At 41.5% G+C, this 17831-nt stretch overlaps 1 protein-coding gene across 9 annotated transcripts in view; it reads left to right on the top strand.

Annotated features, from left to right (window-relative positions):
• The window catches only part of VPS13B (vacuolar protein sorting 13 homolog B), a 382518-nt gene that overhangs the window by 99921 nt on the left and 264766 nt on the right, over positions 1-17831 (top strand). For all 9 annotated transcript variants that reach the window (XR_014513865.1, XR_014513866.1, XM_083450859.1 and 6 more), the window contains exon 17: positions 3899-4080. Coding sequence is in view for 7 of the 9 variants with exons in the window: in XM_083450859.1 (XP_083306985.1) it covers positions 3899-4080 (182 nt within the window). In the remaining 2 variants the exon portion in view is untranslated. The remainder of the gene's footprint in view (positions 1-3898; positions 4081-17831) is intronic.

Here is a 17831-nt window from a genome sequence, read left to right as displayed (position 1 = left end):
TTAAAGTAATTCACTTAGGACAGAATCTTTTTAAAAAAGAAATTCCATGCCAAAGCATGGCAAACATTGCGTGTTCTTCTTTCCTTAAATTTATACTGGAAATGTTCCAACTTCAGCTTTAATGAGTGGCAGATTCCCTTAGCTCTACTAAGGTTTATTTCACCCTAAAGAATAATAATTGGATTGATAGTTTTTTAATCTGTTCTGCTAAATAGGCATATGTTGAAGGTCCATTTTTAAGGACAGAAGTTGTGAAACAGATGCTTTATAGACAATAAATGGAAATACCTTTTAAAACAATTTGGTGTTACAACAAATTCATCGCAAAACATTACCAAAACTAAAGATAAAAAGACGAGAGATCTGTTTGACATGATGATGATCATTCTTACATTCATTTGCGTTTTACTCTGACTACAGGAAAATGTTTTCAAAACTTTATATTTCAAAACAGTTATAATAAAATTATAAAATAGCTTTTCATCTAAAGGCAGTTGAAGCTAAAAAAAAAATCCTCTCAGAAACATTTGCTGCACATATGGTACAGTAGAATGTACTGATTTTTTTTTGTGTGTCCTGCTTTTGAGTGTGTAATATTTTCTTTAAGTTCTCCCCATTCACTGAAAATCAGTATCTTTCTCCCAAAGGCAGTATTAAAAATGCAGTAAGTTTTAAAATTTGCATATTGTTAATTTTTTTTATTTAATACAGTGTTACTAGCCATCAGGGAACTTTTTATGTGAAAGCTGTAAGTTTAAACGTCACTGTAGTTCAGTACAGTAGCTGTATTTCACATCAAACCACAGGCTTGTTCTAAAATAAAGTTACTCAAAGATTCTGCATTATGAATAGTTGTTATTGCTACTGATGTTAAAACCCACATGCGTTTATTTTCATGAAAATGCTTCCTTGGAATTTGGAGATTCTCTGTCAATGCTTACGTCCATGCTTAGTTCATGACACTTTACATTCCCACTATGTGGTCTGCTCACAAATTACATGTAGTATTCAATATTCAGAAGAGCAATTTGGTCCAATAAAACACAACTACGTAAAATATTTGAATTAGAATAATAGATTAGAATCAAATAATTGTAGAGTTGGAAGGAATCCTGCCTTGCAGGAATCTTTTGCCCAACGTGGAGCTCGAACTGACAACCCTGAGATTAGGAATCTCAAGTTGTTACACTTCAGATATGGTATTGTTGTTGTTGTTTAGTCATGTCCGACTCTTCGTGACCCCATGGACCAGAGCACGCCAGGCACTTCTGTCTTCCACTGCCTCCTGCAGTTTAGTCAAACTCATGCTGGTAGCCTCGAGAACACTATCCAACCATCTCATCCTCTGTCGTCCCCTTCTCCTTGTGCCCTCCATCTTTCCCAACATCAGGGTCTTTTCCAGGGAGTCTTCTCTTCTCATGAGGTGGCCAAAGTATTGGAGCCTCAGCTTCACGATCTGTCCTTCCAGTGAGCACTCAGGGCTGATTTCCTTAAGAATGGATACGTTTGATCTTCTTGCAGTCCATGGGACTCTCAAGAGTCTCCTTCAGCACCATAATTCAAACAGATACGGTATAGATTCTTAATAACAACAACAAAAATCTGCCCTTCAGCAGCAGCTGCCAGGGCAAGTTACAACAATATAAAAATTTAAACAGTCCAAACAGAACAGAATCACAGGAATAAGGTGGAACCTGAAAACACGTGTCAGGTGTCAAAGTGCACGGTAAGGGCTGCGTCTTTAACATTTGCCGAAAGCTCTATAGCGACGAAGCCACACTTCTGCGATCAGTTTATACCAAGATCTGCTTGTTCCAGAAGTAATAATTGATAAATAAATAGCATTTGTATGACTTTCAAGTATTCAAAGCACTTCACATACTTTATCTCTTTGTATAGGAATCCTTGCAAAACGTCGTAAGGCAAGTCAGTATTATTACTGACAAGTTAAAAGAGACTGGCCACCTAGGGAGTTCATGGCAGATGCAAGATTCATTCTAGGACTTCCTGATTTGGAGTTCAGCCTCTTAGCAATCAGCTCTCTGTTTCATGACTTTGGCATGGGCCTTCTAAAATCCTCACTAACTTACCTTAAAACAAGCTTTTTGCAGACAGGCCCCGAAGCAACTAATAACATGGTGGCTAGGTTTTAGTCCATGCAAATTGGCATCTTGGGGCCAATTTTCTGAGAACTTCTGATGAACTAGAGGTAGAAGTACACATTTTGATAAATACAAACACGCTGGAGGAAAGGGCAGCCCTCTGTTGAGCTGTACCTTTCCCTTCTCTCTCTCCATAATGTATCATAACACTTAATACTTCTCATTGGGCCAGTTCGGATGTAACCACCCCATGGTTTAGCAAACCGGGAATAAACACCAAGTTGGACCCACATTCTCTTGCCTCAGTTCTCTCATCCTCCCATTGCAAGCTGGCTTCAACTCCATGATCTTAGTTTGTTTAGAACAGAGTTCCCTGTTAGATCTCAGTGGGGATACCTGGCTTTAACATCACTTTACAGAGTTCTCAACCAGAATTTATTCCTGTCTCTCTCAGTGAACAATCTATATCAGTGGCTGTTGGGGCCAGAGAAGGCACAAAATGAGAACACAGTAAGTTTAATATGTGTTACAGAGAGGGAGAACTTGACTTGATGTCACATAGAGGAGGGAGAAAGGTTGTTTTCTGCTGCTCCAGAGAAGCGGACATGGAGCAATGGATCCAAACTACAAGAAAGAAGATTCCACCTAAACATTAGGAAGAACTTCCTGACAGTAAGAGCTGTTCGACAGTGGAATTTGCTGCCAAGGAGTGTGGTGGAGTCTCCTTCTTTGGAGGTCTTTAAGCAGAGGCTTGACAACCATATGTCAGGAGTGCTCTGATGGTGTTTCCTGCTTGGCAGGGGGTTGGACTCGATGGCCCTTGTGGTCTCTTCCAACTCTATGATTCTATGATTCTATGACTTAGGTTTATGCTTTTTGGCAACAGCTCCATGTTGCTTGTAGTGTGAACCCTTGTACAAGTTGACGTCCTTCTGCCTTAGTACGTGTTATTGTCTTAGTATGTGTAGAACTTTTGAATTGTTGAAGAAGTGTCTAAGTTGTTATATGCTGTTCCCCTTGTCTACATCAGGGGAAGAGGTGAATATTGTAAAAAGGTAAAGGGACCCCTGACCGTTAGGTCCAGTTGTGGACGACTCTGGGTTGCGGTGCTCATCTCGCTTTACTGGCCAAGGGAGCCGGTGTACAGCTTCCGGGTCATGTGGCCAGCATGACTAAACTGCTTCTGGCGAACCAGAGCAGCGCACGGAAACGCCGTTTACCTTCCCGCCAGAGCGGTACCTATTTATCTACTTGCACTTTGATGTGCTTTTGAATTGCTAGGTTGGCAGGAGCTGGGACCAAGCAATGGGAGCTCACCCCGTTGTGGGGATTCAAACCGCTGACCTTCTGATCGGCAAGTCCTAGGCTCAGTGGTTTAACCCACAGCGCCACCCGCGTCCCTCCATGTTTCTGATCGGCAAGCCCTAGGCTCTGTGGTTTAGACCACAGCGCCACCCGCATCCCTGTGAATATTGTAGACTGGTTATAAACATGGAAGTTCTGTGGAATTCAAATACAAACTAGCTATAGGTTTTGCGAGAATGTGAGGTTCAGAGATTCATTTTTGGAACATGTTCACATTCAGTGTATAATCTTTAGCAAAATAATTGTACTATTGCCTTATGTTTGTTGTAAACCACTAATTTTTTTAAGTTCACATAAAATGAACATGAACTAGCCACGTTTTCAGTGAGCTTTTCCAGTGTTGCCTCTTCTAGGGATTTGCCATTTGGCATTTCTGCCAATAAGCCTGTATACAGATTTAATCATATTTTTGTTTCTGTTGTATTTTCTAGGTCCAAGCGTTCTCATGTTGCAGTTAAAGAATGTATATTTGAGCTTCCAAGTCTGACAATTCAAGCAACAAGAGCCCAGACCTTCCTAATGCAAGCTATTTGGCAGAGTTGGGCTTATACTGGAAATGTTAGTTCACCAGTTGTGAATGAAGCTTTAGTGAATGAAGTCTTTCAACCATCAGGTAAATACTATTTTTTTTTCTTACCAGTATACTTAACTGATATCTCTGCCCCACTACAGTATTGCTTTTAGTTTTCATATATTGAACTTTATCTTTAGAATCTAGCATTTAAATACATTTTAGTTGGAAAATCAGTTTGAATGTAGTATCAACGAAACTTTCTGCTTATAGATTTTGCAAAAGCTTCTACATGCTTTTAAAATTGCTTTTCTTCATTTTGGATCTGTCATAATATAGTAACCTAAGGAAATTTACATGTAAACCTTTGGAATAAAACGTATAGATCTTGGTTCAGTGTGTTTCAACCAGGAGTGACTTGAACCAGGACAGAGTATATATTTTACTGTATTATATTGGTTGCAGAATTGTAAATGTTTAGAGGTTGCAATGTTTGGAGGGAGGGTAGGATGTTTTGTCTTTAAAGTATGAAGATAGGCTTCTGTAACAGCTTTATATGCTGTAGTGAATGTTTATTTCTGTCTTATAAATGTGTTTCTATCTTGCTCTGTTGTTATGCCTGGGGAAAATGCAAAACAACTTTTAGTGTAAAGAAAAATATGGAAGATACTCTGTTTCTTTCACTGCATGCGCCATTGCACCCACTCTACCTTGGACTTTTCTGGGTTGTGAATGGTGGTTGGGGCAGGTATTAAATTGAATGAATGAGTAAATAAATAAATACAGGCACCCCCCCCCCACTTACGTGTGATCGTGTATACGCATGGCACCAGGAATAGAATCATATCAGGAAATGGCGGGAGCTGGAGACCCCTTGTGGCTTACGGGGAGAACCTCTGCAGAGCCCAAAGGGGACCCTAGTGAGGGCATAGGAAGCCCCAGATAGACCTCAGGAGCACCAGAACTTTATTTAGGCTGCTCAGCCTCCCTGCCTAACAGCTGACACGCAAGTTAGCACAGCAGCAGCAGCAGCAGCATTCCTGCACATCCTCAGCTGACTTTAGAGCTTCAACTCTAGATATTTTAGTCTGGATTGGAGAGAGAGCTGGAGAGCAGGGGAAAATATGCATTTTCAGGCTTTTTAGAGGGTGCTGCCCACTTTATGTGATTTCACTTATGCACACGGGATGCAGAATGTAACCTCCACATAAGTGGGGAGTACACTTTAAAAGCGTGAGAAGAAAACAGCATTCATCAGGAGAGATTACCTTCTGCCCCGTGGCTTACCTGGCTTGGTTTTGCGCACTTGTGTGCAGAGCAGAAATACACCCATTGTGCTGAATCAAAGAGGCTAGTTAGAACCATTGGGGGGGGGGCTGTGCATAATTACTGTTCTTTATTAATTTATATACTGTTTAATGCCAAAATAGGTTTCAAAGCAGTTTACTTCAGAGGTTTATTTTTTCCTCTCTGCTTTCCACCTGCTTGGGAGTAAGTGTTAAGTTGTGGGTGAACATATCAGACGACACAGCGATTCTTCAAACAGCTCTTGTTTATTCACAGACCAGAACAGAACTGACCTGAAGGGTTCAGTCAGCCTGCGTATATAGAGCTCCAGTACAATGTAACTGTAACAATTTTCTAAAACTATCCAATCACTGAATGTCACTTTCGATCCCTTATTTGCATAACTATCTACAGTATCCCCCTGCTAGCCCAGGGTGAGAACTTCAGTACATAGCAGTCAGGGCTGAGCAATAGAGCAGCATCACGGCACCTCCCTCCTTTGGGGGAGGGAGATGAAGGGACCACCCAAGATCCATGGCTGTGGTGTGACCCACCCAGCTGCCACGCTCCCACAAGCGTGCTCCAAGATTCCCTGTGGTTGAGGAAGGAGAGTTGGCATGCCAATTCTGGCCCAGCGGCTTCCAGAAGCCTTAAAGTGGCACCCAGCAGCAGCAACTAGAGCTCACAGATGCCAAGAGAAGCAGTAAAGGTGCTGCAATTAAGACCCCCCAAAATAATACTCCTGGGAATATCTCCTATTTTCTCACCCTTTTTAACCTCAAGAATTTTACCAACAGCATTGTGGTTGCTCCAGTCTGTTTTTTCCCTTTCAGTGTCTCAGAGCAGGCATATGGGAGAAGCATTGCTCCTATTAGCGTTTTCTCTTTTGAAGCAGTTGCTCCCCCTTCCCCTCATCTGTGGGGAAAGTGCCTAACTGCAGTACTGAGGCCTAGCAAATTTGATGGGAAATGGGTAAGCAGTACTGTTCTGTTAGTGAATTGAGGGTTAGTATCTTTCTTAGTGGAGTGTAGGCTGCAGCACCTTGTGGTGGGTGCTTAAAATGGCTGCTGGATTTAAGTGTCATGAGAAGCTCAGGGAAGTTTCCCATCCAGGACAGGCAGGATGTTGCCAGAAAGCTGGTGTCTCTCCTTCGGTGGAAGCTTGGCAACCCTCTTAAACTCCATTGCAGCTTTGTGCGGAAACGAATGGGTCATCTCGCTCCTTATTCGCTTGAGAAAACAGTACATTTTTCCTTTCAATCTTGAGACACAGAGGTAAGAACAGCATGTAACAGAAGGTAGCTCTTTGTTACTCCTCTCATGAGCAGATAAACCGCCCCCACTGCCTTTTTGTCCTTATGTAGTGCAGGGTGTAGTACAAAAAGGGGGGAAATGGCAACTCTGAGGGGATAGCCTCTGAGGAAAGGAATGGTGGGTCCTAGACTTAGACTCCCTCCTTCCCTCAGCAAAGCTGACCACCTCCCTCTGAAAAATTAGCACAATGTTGTCAAGGAGCTCAGGCACGCGCTGGAAACAGGCGCTGGAAACAGGCACACAAAAGGGACATCTCTCATTCTCTCTCTCCCCCCTCCCTCTCCCTTCTCCCCCCCCCTCTCTGTGTGTGCAGGGTAAACTACTCCCCCTGCAGACTCCCATGTCCCCTATTTGTGTTGCTTTTCCATGTTCAGGCATAATGCTATAGGGCGATTGTTGTGTTGTGAATGGAATAGAATGCTAAAAAGAAAGTTCCTTCAGAATGGTGGGATGCTCGTGGGGATGGTCTTATTTGTTTAAAGTTAGGCTAGCCCTCTCCAGATAGGAGGAGCGTAACTGGGCCACCAGCCGAGGCTAGTGTGCCCGAGAGGCCACTTGAGCCTCAAGTGACGCTGGTGGAGCCGTAAGTATTCCCAGCCTAGTTACCTTCTCCTTCAGAGGGAGTGTAACTCCATCAAGAACAGGATACTTCCCACCCATCTGGTCTAGGAAACCACTCTAAACAGTGCCTTAGTCTTGTCTGGATTAAGTTTCAGTTTATTGGCTCTCATTCAGTTTTCCCCCAACCAATTTATTCTAAAGAAAAATTAAAAGTAGTTGAATTCTCTTTAATACTCTTTCTAAGGACCATTCAAAATCCATGAATGATTTTTGCCCAGGAAATGCTGATTGGCTGTTGAAGGACATACGTTTCAGAAATAAATAAATACAATGGGATATAAATATATTGCCAGAGTTACAAGAACTGCTCATGAACATTTATGTTTCATAATCAACTGTTATTGTTAAAATACGTTTGGGTAGAAAATGGAAATTTATTTTTTTGCCTAAGTAAAAATCAATTTATCCCGGGAAAGTTATTAAAGTATATTGAATTAGTAGAGTGTGAAGTGGTCAAGCTTTTGTTTCAGCCCTGAACTTCTTAGGTGACTTTAGGCAAGACACTATATTTTGGTTTGCCTGTAATAATTATATTAGTAGCATAATTTTATTTGTATAACTGGGAAGAAAGCTTAGCAAAAAAATACTTGCTGCATACATTGCACAACAGAATGAGTTTACCAGCGAAAGATTACCAGTGGCAATTCAAGACCTTTCAGTATGCATTATGCATTATGTTTTCAAATTTCTGTTTATCACAAACCTACTTTACTTTTTATATGTATCCTAGAACAATCTGTACTAGAAAGGTACTAGATAAAGATGTCTGAAGTGAAGATCTATGTTTAATATTATTTGTTTTAACCTGAATAACTACATTAATAAAAGCTATCATCTCCTGTTTTAGAGTTCTCATTAAATGGTTATATTTAGTGCACCTAAAATGTCTGGCAATAGGCCTGCTAGAATGCTAGAAAAGCATAGATGCAGTTGTACATGCTTTGGTTTTCTCAGGAAACTGGAATTGCTGCTGCACTCGCCTTGTACTGCTCAGGTAGTTCATAATTTTGTTGACAGTCCAGTTCCATTAATCTGGTATTTTTAGGAAAATTGCTTGCAGACCTTAAATTTCTCTGCTTAAGGTGATCAAATAGGCATTTGCATCCTTCATGTAAATGATGTATTAAAGTTAAAATAAAATCTACTTTCCAGAAAGTAACTGCAAAACTATTTTATGCAAGACTTCATGTGGGATACCTTAATGGTTGAATAATAAATTTTACCTCATAAAAATGAAATTCAATAATACAGTAGCTTTCTCAGCGCAGTAGCATCTGGTTAAATCTCAGGAGAGCCAATATTTTCCAACTCATTAGGATCATGTCATTCTGTATGTCGTCAACATTGACTTAGCCAAGCTACCTTTACTTACATAACCACCAAACTATTAAATAGGTCTCTTGTGGAGTGAAGTCAAATATTCCTCTTATTTTCCTTTTGCCTTAGAAGAAGAGAAGAAAATGTACATGTTGTAACATTTAAACATCTGGTCGAAACCACATCAGGGTAATGCTGAGGAAAGTAACAGGATTCAGAATTCTTCCCAGGTGTGCATATAAAAAGGGTTTTGGAGTTGCTGCATAGTTCTTTAACCACTTAGGAAAAAGATTGAAATATAGTGATTTGCTGTTCTAATGCCCCTGTTTGAAATCTGCTTTCCCCCTCTTTCTCCTCTTTTTAAAAAACATTTCTGAGTTCAGTTGTAATGCAGGTTGTTGAGCTTTAATCATTTCCTTCCAATGTACTGGTTGGAATGTGTGTTCCACATAATACAGCCAAGACTGGTGCTTATTTTGGGCGCTGCAAGTTTTGATTTTAAGCGGTGTGCAATCTGTGTTCAGGGTTGTGTTTTCATGAGTAATTGCTTGGTTGTGTTCAGAGCACATATGGAAGAGCCTTGCAATGTGTAAATGTTTCGTTGTCTCCTGTAGATCATTGTACTTCCAAGACTTTTGATCCCCGAATAGGCTCCTGTGCTCAGAGCTATTGTGCTGTCTTAAATCTGCGTTTCACTGATGGGTTTAGCATGCCATTCCAGAGAAACTCATGTTTTGCCTGTGGCTTGCTAGAAGTTGGTATGGGTCGATATCTGTCACCATAAGGACTCTTGGCATTCCCTAGCCTCTTAGAAGCAGATTTTTTGCTGCTGGCTGAGCAGCAAAGAGGTGATCAGAATAGTTTGTAGCAGGGGGGCCAACTTGAATAAAATATTGTGGGGTTCCCAGGTAAGCCCTGCCCCACATACTTGATCACATGACGCAGTGCACACGCACCATTTGAATGGGAATGCCTATCAACTTTGCGGGGGCCCAGCCCCTCAAATATTTTATTGGGGGGGGGCAAAGCCCTCACGCCCCCTAGGCGTTGGCTGCTATGGTTTGTAGGGATACCTCAGAGTGATTTAAATAGATCTTCTACCTGGTCATGAACTTGGATGCACACTTCAGGTATTTTTTCAGAATTGGGTTGCAGGTAGGGGAGGAAGTGGGAGAGATAGGCAACACTGCACAAGCAAGATAGGTTCAGAAAGAAATATAGGGAATTACAGTGGTACCTCTGGTTACATATTCTTCAGTTTACATACTTTTCAGGTTGCAGACTCTGCTAACCTTGGGTTAGTACCTTGGGTTAAGAACTTTGCTTCAGGATGAGAACAGAAATCGTGCTCCGGCGGCGCGGCAGCAGTGGGAGGCCCCATTAGCTAAAGTGGTGCTTCAGGTTAAGAACAGTTTCAGGTTAAGAATGGACCTCCAGAACGAATTAAGTACTTAATCCGAGTTACCACTGTACATAGAATACGTGTGGTAAGCCTGCTCAGTTTTGCTGTTGGATGAGACCATGTCTCATGTAACCTAGTTCTTAAGCATTTAAAGGGCTTATGCTTAAAAAGTTTTCTTCAGTTTCTGTAGAAGAAAGGCAGGATATAAATTTTAAAAAATTAAATTAAATTTCATTATTGAGAACCTGTAAAGCCATTGTAAATGTTGTTTATTTCATTTAGTTCTTGGAAGTCTAGGTGTTTTGTTAGCTATCCAGGATATTAATGCCCCAGAAAAGTGAAGTGTAAATATTGTAATTAGCAATCTGAAGATAGCACAGCTGATTTAAGATGACTGCAACAAGAAAATGACAGTCAAGCACAACTTCCTTGCAAATCTGTGCAAGAAATACACACTGTGTAGTCTTGAGCCAAGATAGATGCTGACAGCTGAGATAGCTTCAAAGAGTTGCTGTTCCAAATGCTCGCAGTAGAAAGAGCTTCAAAGGCAAACTGACTCAGCTGTTTCCCCCCCCCCAAAGTATTCTCACACTCTTAATCCTGTGCTTTCATTACCTGTCACCTTTTCCCATGCAAAGTTGAGTCCTTAGTGTGTGCTATCACTTAAATTGGTAGAAGTAAGCACTGAGATTGTTGAATTGTGTGGTACATTGTGGTGAAAGAGAGAAACAGGGTGCTTTGTTAAGCAAATAGATCTGCAGTTCTGCTCATTCTACCAGGTATGGGGAGCAGTGCCCCACTGGTTATGTAGCATTGTGTGTTTTCCTGTCCTCCTTGAACCATTAATTCATTTTGCTGTTTCCTGGCATCCCCTACCACAGTGGATTTTTGATTGCCTCATGTTAAGAATTGGATGAGAGCAGCAGTGGGTCTCGTACACAGGAGGCATAGAAGGCAACAGAGAGAGGCCATCCTAGCCTTCATTGAAACTGCTCTGAGAGCCAGTGTGGTGTAGTGGTTAAGAGCGGTAGTCTTGTAATCTTGGGAACCGGGTTCTAGTCTCCGCTCCTCCACATGCAGCTGCTGGGTGACCTTGGGCTAGTCACACTTCTTTGAAGTCTCTCAGCCCCACTTACCTCACAGAGTATTTGTTGTGGGGGAGGAAGGGAAAGGAGAATGTTAGCCGCTTTGAGACTCCTGAAGGGGAGTGAAAGGCGGGATATCAAATCCAAACTCTTCTTCTTCTCTACTTGGTGCTTTTCATGGGCAGTGGGCAGGATTCCCTCTCAAAGTTATAATCCTAAGTTTAGTTATGTATGTGTAGCTCCTAATTTTTGGCCACCTCATGAGAAGAGAAGACTCTGTGGAAAAAACTGATGTTGGATAAGATTGAGGGCACAAGGAGAAGGGGACGACAGAGGACAAGATGGTTGGACAGTGTTATAGAAGTGACCAGCATGAATTTGACAAAACTCCGGGAGGCAACGGAAGACAGGAGTGTCTGGCGTGCTCTGGTCCATGGGGTCACGAAGAGTCAGACACGACTAATCGACTAAACAACAAAAGCTCCTAATTTAAATTCATTAGCTTCATACCTGTAAGCAGGAATACTGTTGTTGTGATGATGATAATGCAATATTCAAAGCATCAGTGATCAAATCACATCAATAAATACAAGTAAGCTTGCCTGAATTTCAGCAGTGCATGATTCCACAGTTAAAAGTATTGTTATTATAGGCGACCAACTTGATTATGAGTCCTGGAATACCTGCTCCCTGCCTTGCAGGCCTTTTTCCACCTGGCTTGGGAGGGTGGGGTTCTGGCTGACTCCAGCTACAAAAGCAGAAGCAGCTGAACAGAATCTTGGGCTGGGGTATTGTTCAGCAGTTTTTGTTGGAGGTGAGCAGTTGTTGCCTATGTCAATGTTTTGTAGCTTCACTTTGGATCTTAAGATTTATGTGTAAATTGTTCAGTGTGGCTGTGTACATTTTATGTTTTGTTTATTATTTATGACTCCTGTTGTTATGCTTGTAGCCAGTGCTTTCTTTCTAAAAAAATAATGTTTAGAGGTGCTCTCATTTTGACTCAAGAAAATCACCATTTTATAGTTCAAATTGGGAAAAATAAATACAGTAAATGGATAAAAGTACAAAAATTCACAAAATGTTTAGGCATATGCATACCCCTGTGTCCCCCCAGAAAAAAAGCACTGCTTGTAGCTATGTAATTTTTTAATGCTAGAAGCTGCCTTGAAGATGGTTTTAACTTTGGCAAGATGGCATACAAATAAAATGATTGATTCTTTTGTGTGTAACTCCAAATATCCAAACCTCAAAAAGTTTGTACCTCCAAATACTTGGGTTAATGTCAGTCTGGATCTGTGTATTTTGTTGTTGAGTTGTAAACATAAATAACCCCAGCTTTCTGATAGATAGTTTATATTGAATTTGCTGGCTTCAACAAAGATAATTTGGGCCAGGCCTTCGAAACTTGCTAACAGTACTCTCTATAAAGGAATGGATGACTAAAACTTGAGATAGGTTGGTTTTTACAGCCAGTGTAGGAATCAAAATGCAGGATCTGTTGCTCATCAGAATTTTCAGGCTCTTACTACCAAAACACTTTAAGTTTATTCTTGAACCCGAGTTTCATCAGTATTGCTAAGGGCTGTTTAATGCTGTTACTTTGTACATTTCGGCACCTGTTTCACAGAAAAGAGTCTTCTTTCTAGGATTTATGTGCACAATAGAGTTGTCTTCTAGATTGTTTTCATCTGTGTTAGGAACTGTTTGATATTTAAGTTGCACAACTGTTTCCCAACAAAAGTCATGTGACATCAGCACTGAGGTGCAATAAGAGCTCTCTTAGGATTACATTAAACAGAATGGAAGACTTTGAGTATGTAAGGTTGTGTGGCCTTGAGTACAGTTTATATTTGATATATGAGCTGTCACATAGCTGTTGCATGACTGAGATGTGCCTGTAAGCAATGTACTATGCAGATGGGTTTTCTCTGAAACAAAGCCAGAGACTAAATCTGAATGTGTTCATTTGGAGGGTAGAGAAGACTTCATAAAACATATGGAAGCATTTCTATGTTTTTATTAAATAGGCCTTTTAGTATTTAAGTGGTTTTGATAATAAGGTTGATGCCAGTTACCTGAAATTTCAATGTCTGAATCTAGATGTGGGAGATATAGTTAGAATAATATGGTGAGGAATTAATTTCTTTAAGTTATCAGTTTTTTAAAAAGTAGGTTAGTTATTAAGTATTACAGTTAGTAAATGCCTCAAACGAGTTATTTTTTGTCTTCACTAAGCATATTTAGCCAAGGACTCTTCCTACTCATTAAATAATAATCTATTTTTGCTTTGGATGTAATCCTTTGGGGTCCTATGTAATTTATGGACCAAATTCCGCCCATGCATTGTGTTTCACTGTGGTTCCCAAGACTGACTGGACAGGCTTCCTTTCATGTTTCTTAACTGTTTTAATCTGTAATCTGATCTCTGATAAATTTCCACTCTGACTTGCATAAGCCCTTCAAGCTTCCACATGTCCTCACCCCCTTTCCTCTTTATTTTCTAATTGTATCGGTGGCTTGCTCATATTCTTTATACTTTTAATTTCCCTTCAGTGTTATATTGGACTAGTCCTCAGTTTCCTAGAATGTGCTCTATCATACATGATGGCCTCTTCTTTACATTTGGCACCAGTCCTCATCCCTTTCCTGCTTCATCCAATATTTATTGGTTAGTTTTCCTTTCTCAACTCACTTTACACATTTTTCTCTAGCACCTCCATCCTTCTTCCCTTTTTGGGTTTTCCCCTAAAGCTTAAGTTATTTCTCTTTTCCACATAGATTGATTTTTAATGTCTTTTACCATACATACTCTGTTTTTGATTTCTGCTCTATATCTTCCAACCTCTGTTAAAGTGAGCCCCAGGTATATCCATTGCAGCATGCAATTTCTTATCTTTTATTTCCTATTTATTTCTGTTTAATAGATCATGCAGCTTTTCTTCTGTGTCTACCATTACCTTTTGTTTGAATGTTAAATATTCAAACCATTATGAGATCTTGATTAGTTGCGGCTCCCATTTTTATAGCAGTGCTTTTCACTGAAGAGAGTTCTCTAGGGCTGCTCACCTAACATCTTATGGATGTCAGTGAAGGTGTGGAGCATGCAGGAAAGGGTTAACTCCTCTTCTGGACGCCAGGGTCAAAACTGGCCAGTCTGAAGAGGAGCAAACCAGCCTGGACTTTGCCTTTGTTGGAAGAACAGAGTTAATTCGTGGCTTCTACATGCCATTTCTGAGGGTGCAGGGCAGCTGCTTTTTCTTGAAAGATGTAGGGAAAGGGGTTTTTTTTGTTTGTGGTTTGTCCTATTGCGTCCTTCACTTCTGGTACTCCAGTTACTGATGTTGTTAGGAAAGGCAAAGAAGGGTGTTTGAGTGGGAATAGCAGGTATTTATGTGTGGAAAATGGGGCCCACAAAGTCACAGAGGTAGACAGCAGCATGTGTCTAGAAAGTGGCATGCTGCAAACCAGCACCACAAAGCAGGTCCAAGGAGGAGAACAGTAGAGCGGCTTGGCACCCTTACTGCTCACATGGCAGCAATTATTTTCCCAAAGCAAGCAAGGTAGCAGGAAAACAGCTTAACACACTTCTTGCTACCCTGCCAATGCTTGTTTCCCAATCACTCCTTGGAGGGGGTTGATCTCCTCCTGCTTCTGTAGCCCACCCTCATGCTCACTGGGATTCAGGTGGGGGTTTCTGAGGAGAATCAGGCAGGAGGACAGTCTCTCTCATCTCTTCCTCCACTTTAAAGGCTTCTATTACCTGCACACCCCTGTTTTGTCTAAAACGTTGGGCTGCTACAACTTCTTGCCAAGTTATGTCCATGAGGGAGAGAGTAGGCTATGGGTGGGAGGCATGTGTCATACTCTGGCTTTTGTCATGGGCACCATTTTGCTTCCCACTTCAGGGAATGAAGGAGGCATGGACAAGGACTGAGAGTCCTCAAATAGGATGTAATCTCCAGCTTGAGGCAGAGCTTTAGGAAAGAAAACAAAATTCTCTTCAGATACGTTAGGCTGGATTAATAGGGAGGTAGTTTTCATGTAATACCTCAGGCCCCAGTAAGTGATATAGAAATAAAAGGTGTAGAGGTCATGGCTCCATTTCATCCTTCGTACTCTTCCAATTTCTCATCTAGGAGTGTCGCAGTAACACAAAGGGGTAAAGGTAGGTGGCACAGAAGTCATAGAAACAGCTGTTCCATGGGGACTGGGAATAGGAGTTCTTCTCCTTCCAAGTCCAGATGTTGTCTTCATGCCAAGGACTTAAACACTAATTCACAAGGAGAGGATATTTTTCCATTCCCTGAACAGCCACTATCAGCTCCAGTTCCACCCTCTATCTCAGGAGGGGGTGAGGAAGAGACTTCTCCGTAAAAGTTTGCTTCAGGGAGAGAAGGGTGCAAACTGTCAAGTGAACCATTATCTCCCCCTGCCATTACAAAAGCATCTTTTCCACACTGAATTTTATCTATTTCTACTCAGTAAACTTATAAAGGGCTTGCTGATAGAGCCATATAAGTAGGCTACCAGTATTCCTGAAGGCAGAGGAGATAAGGCTTGGGGAATCACTCAAGGTTTTTCTTAGAACAAGTCTTTTAGACCCAGTAGTTTATTAACGACCTCAACTCATTCATAGCACTTTGTCTCAGGAATGGGGAGAACCAGACAAACCCAATATGCCTGCCACTTTCACAGAAACTTTGTGTATCTTACCCAAAGCAGTTATGGGCATTCTGAATGCACTTCCTGTTTCAATTCCTAAATCTGTGATTTCACAAAATGGTGTCGAATTTCTATTTGCTAGGCCATAGAATGAACAATGCTGTTTGTAGATATCTTCATGACTGGCCATTAGGCCAATTTCATCATGACAAGGACTTCTTTCCTCTGTGAACTGCTGTTCTACTGAAAGTGCCAGCTGAAGCATCTCTCAAACTCATGTCTGCAACACCTCAACTAGCTTCATCCATGGGGCAGCTGCCACAGGCAACCCACACACTGGTGCTTCTATAAAGCACTGTATGGCACCTATTTTGACTCACCAGTCTACCAGTCAATGTTTGTCAAACACTGTATTCCTTCGCTTTTGGCAGAAGGGTCCTTCAATAGGTAACAGAAAGTTCTCCCTTTCTTCTGGGTATCCCTTTCTTTTATCATCTTCCTGTTCCACTGACCAAGAATGGCAACTTGGATTTACTATGAAGTGTTTTTCCTGTCAGTGGAGAGTGGATAGTTAGGAGCAGCAACAGCAAACCTCCTGTTTAGTTCTGTCTACTTTTTTGTAATTAAATTGGTCTGAGTTACAAGGTTCTTTGAATTGCAACTATGTTCTTTGGCGAGGCTTAATCTGGAGACTGGTGGAAGGTTGCTACCTCTTCAGGCTGGTCACCATGCTTAAGATGATAGATGATTTTGTCTGCCTGGATTCCTCTATAACCAACAACCTCTCCATTGATGCTGAGCTGGATAAGCATATTGGCAGGGCAGCTACGGCAATGTCCAATACCAAGATGGAAATCTACCAGACTTGCATGCTAAACATGTTACTTTATGGAAGTGAGTTGCGAGCAGCTTACAACTGCTAGGAGCAGCACCTCAATGCCTTCCAAATACACTGCGTCAGGAGGATTTTGGCCATCACATGGCAGGAGAGTCTCAAACAAAGAAGTGCTCTCCCAAGCCCACATTCCCAGCATGTTTGCACTCCTGTCTCAGCGACATCTACGCTGGCTTGCTCATGTCCACAGAATGGAAGATGGCAGGATCCCCAATGACTTGCTCTATAGGAAGTTGGCTTCAGGAACGAGGCCAATTGGCAGACCAACTCTGCATTACAAAGATAATCTGCAAACGTGACACAAGGGCTGGCATCATGAAACCTGCTGTGTAGAAATCCCTTGCAGACAACTGCAGTGCCTGGAGACAGGCAGCCTGGTCATGTATCCATAGCAGTGAGCAGAGGAGGAATGACAGCTGGGAGAAGTGCAGCGAAACACCATGGTGCATCTGCATCAGCACAACCACACACCTTCATCTGCCCCTGCTGCAACAAAACATGTCTCTCCTGTAGGTGCTATAACCTTCCAACAGTTTGACTTCACCCTGAAAGGCGCACTGTTCCATTGTCTTCCAAGACAGACAGATGTCAACCAAGTACAAATTCAAGTTCTCCCAGACCATTCACAGATGGCCTGGCATTTTGCACCTGGGAAGCGCATTTGTTGCTCTTTGTAAAAAGAAAAAGAAAAGAAAAGAATTCTATCTGTTCTGAAATGAGCTGGGAATGATGTTATGATTCTCTTAATCCCCTATTTTTCTTTCAATGTAAGAATCATCATATTTCCTTCTGTATGAAATGAACATCTTTGTAATAATTGGTGTGTGGTATAGATTTGTAAATAAAGTGTATTTGTGTAAGTAAAGGTAATTCCCCCAGCTCTCAATCAGCTCTAACTCCCCCAGTGCTTAAACCTCTCATACTGCTGTTGTTGGGGCTCTGGGGGCTTTCTTTGTAATACATACTTTAGTCAGTTTTGGGGGTGTTGAGCCAAACAGATTTTTTCTCTTTGTTTGATTTCCACTTTTAATTTCCCCTGATATTTTTTATTTCCTATGGCAGGGTTAACCTTTATTTCAAATGCTTGCATATTTAGATTTCCCACATACTGTGTAGTCACTGGGGTGGAACAGCAACAACTGTTTTCTATTGTTCCCATCGCCTCCTCCTCTCCCCCGCCCCCTCCTCTCTACAGTCAGTGTGGGCACCACAATGGAGTGTCTAGGCATACTTTTTAAATAGCAAGAATACAAAGCTGAAAATGAATGAAC

The sequence above is a fragment of the Podarcis tiliguerta genome (assembly GCF_965153285.1).
Source record: "Podarcis tiliguerta genome assembly, chromosome: 7".
NCBI classification, from domain to species: Eukaryota; Metazoa; Chordata; class Lepidosauria; order Squamata; family Lacertidae; genus Podarcis; species Podarcis tiliguerta.
This window is presented reverse-complemented; position numbering and strand designations above follow the sequence as displayed.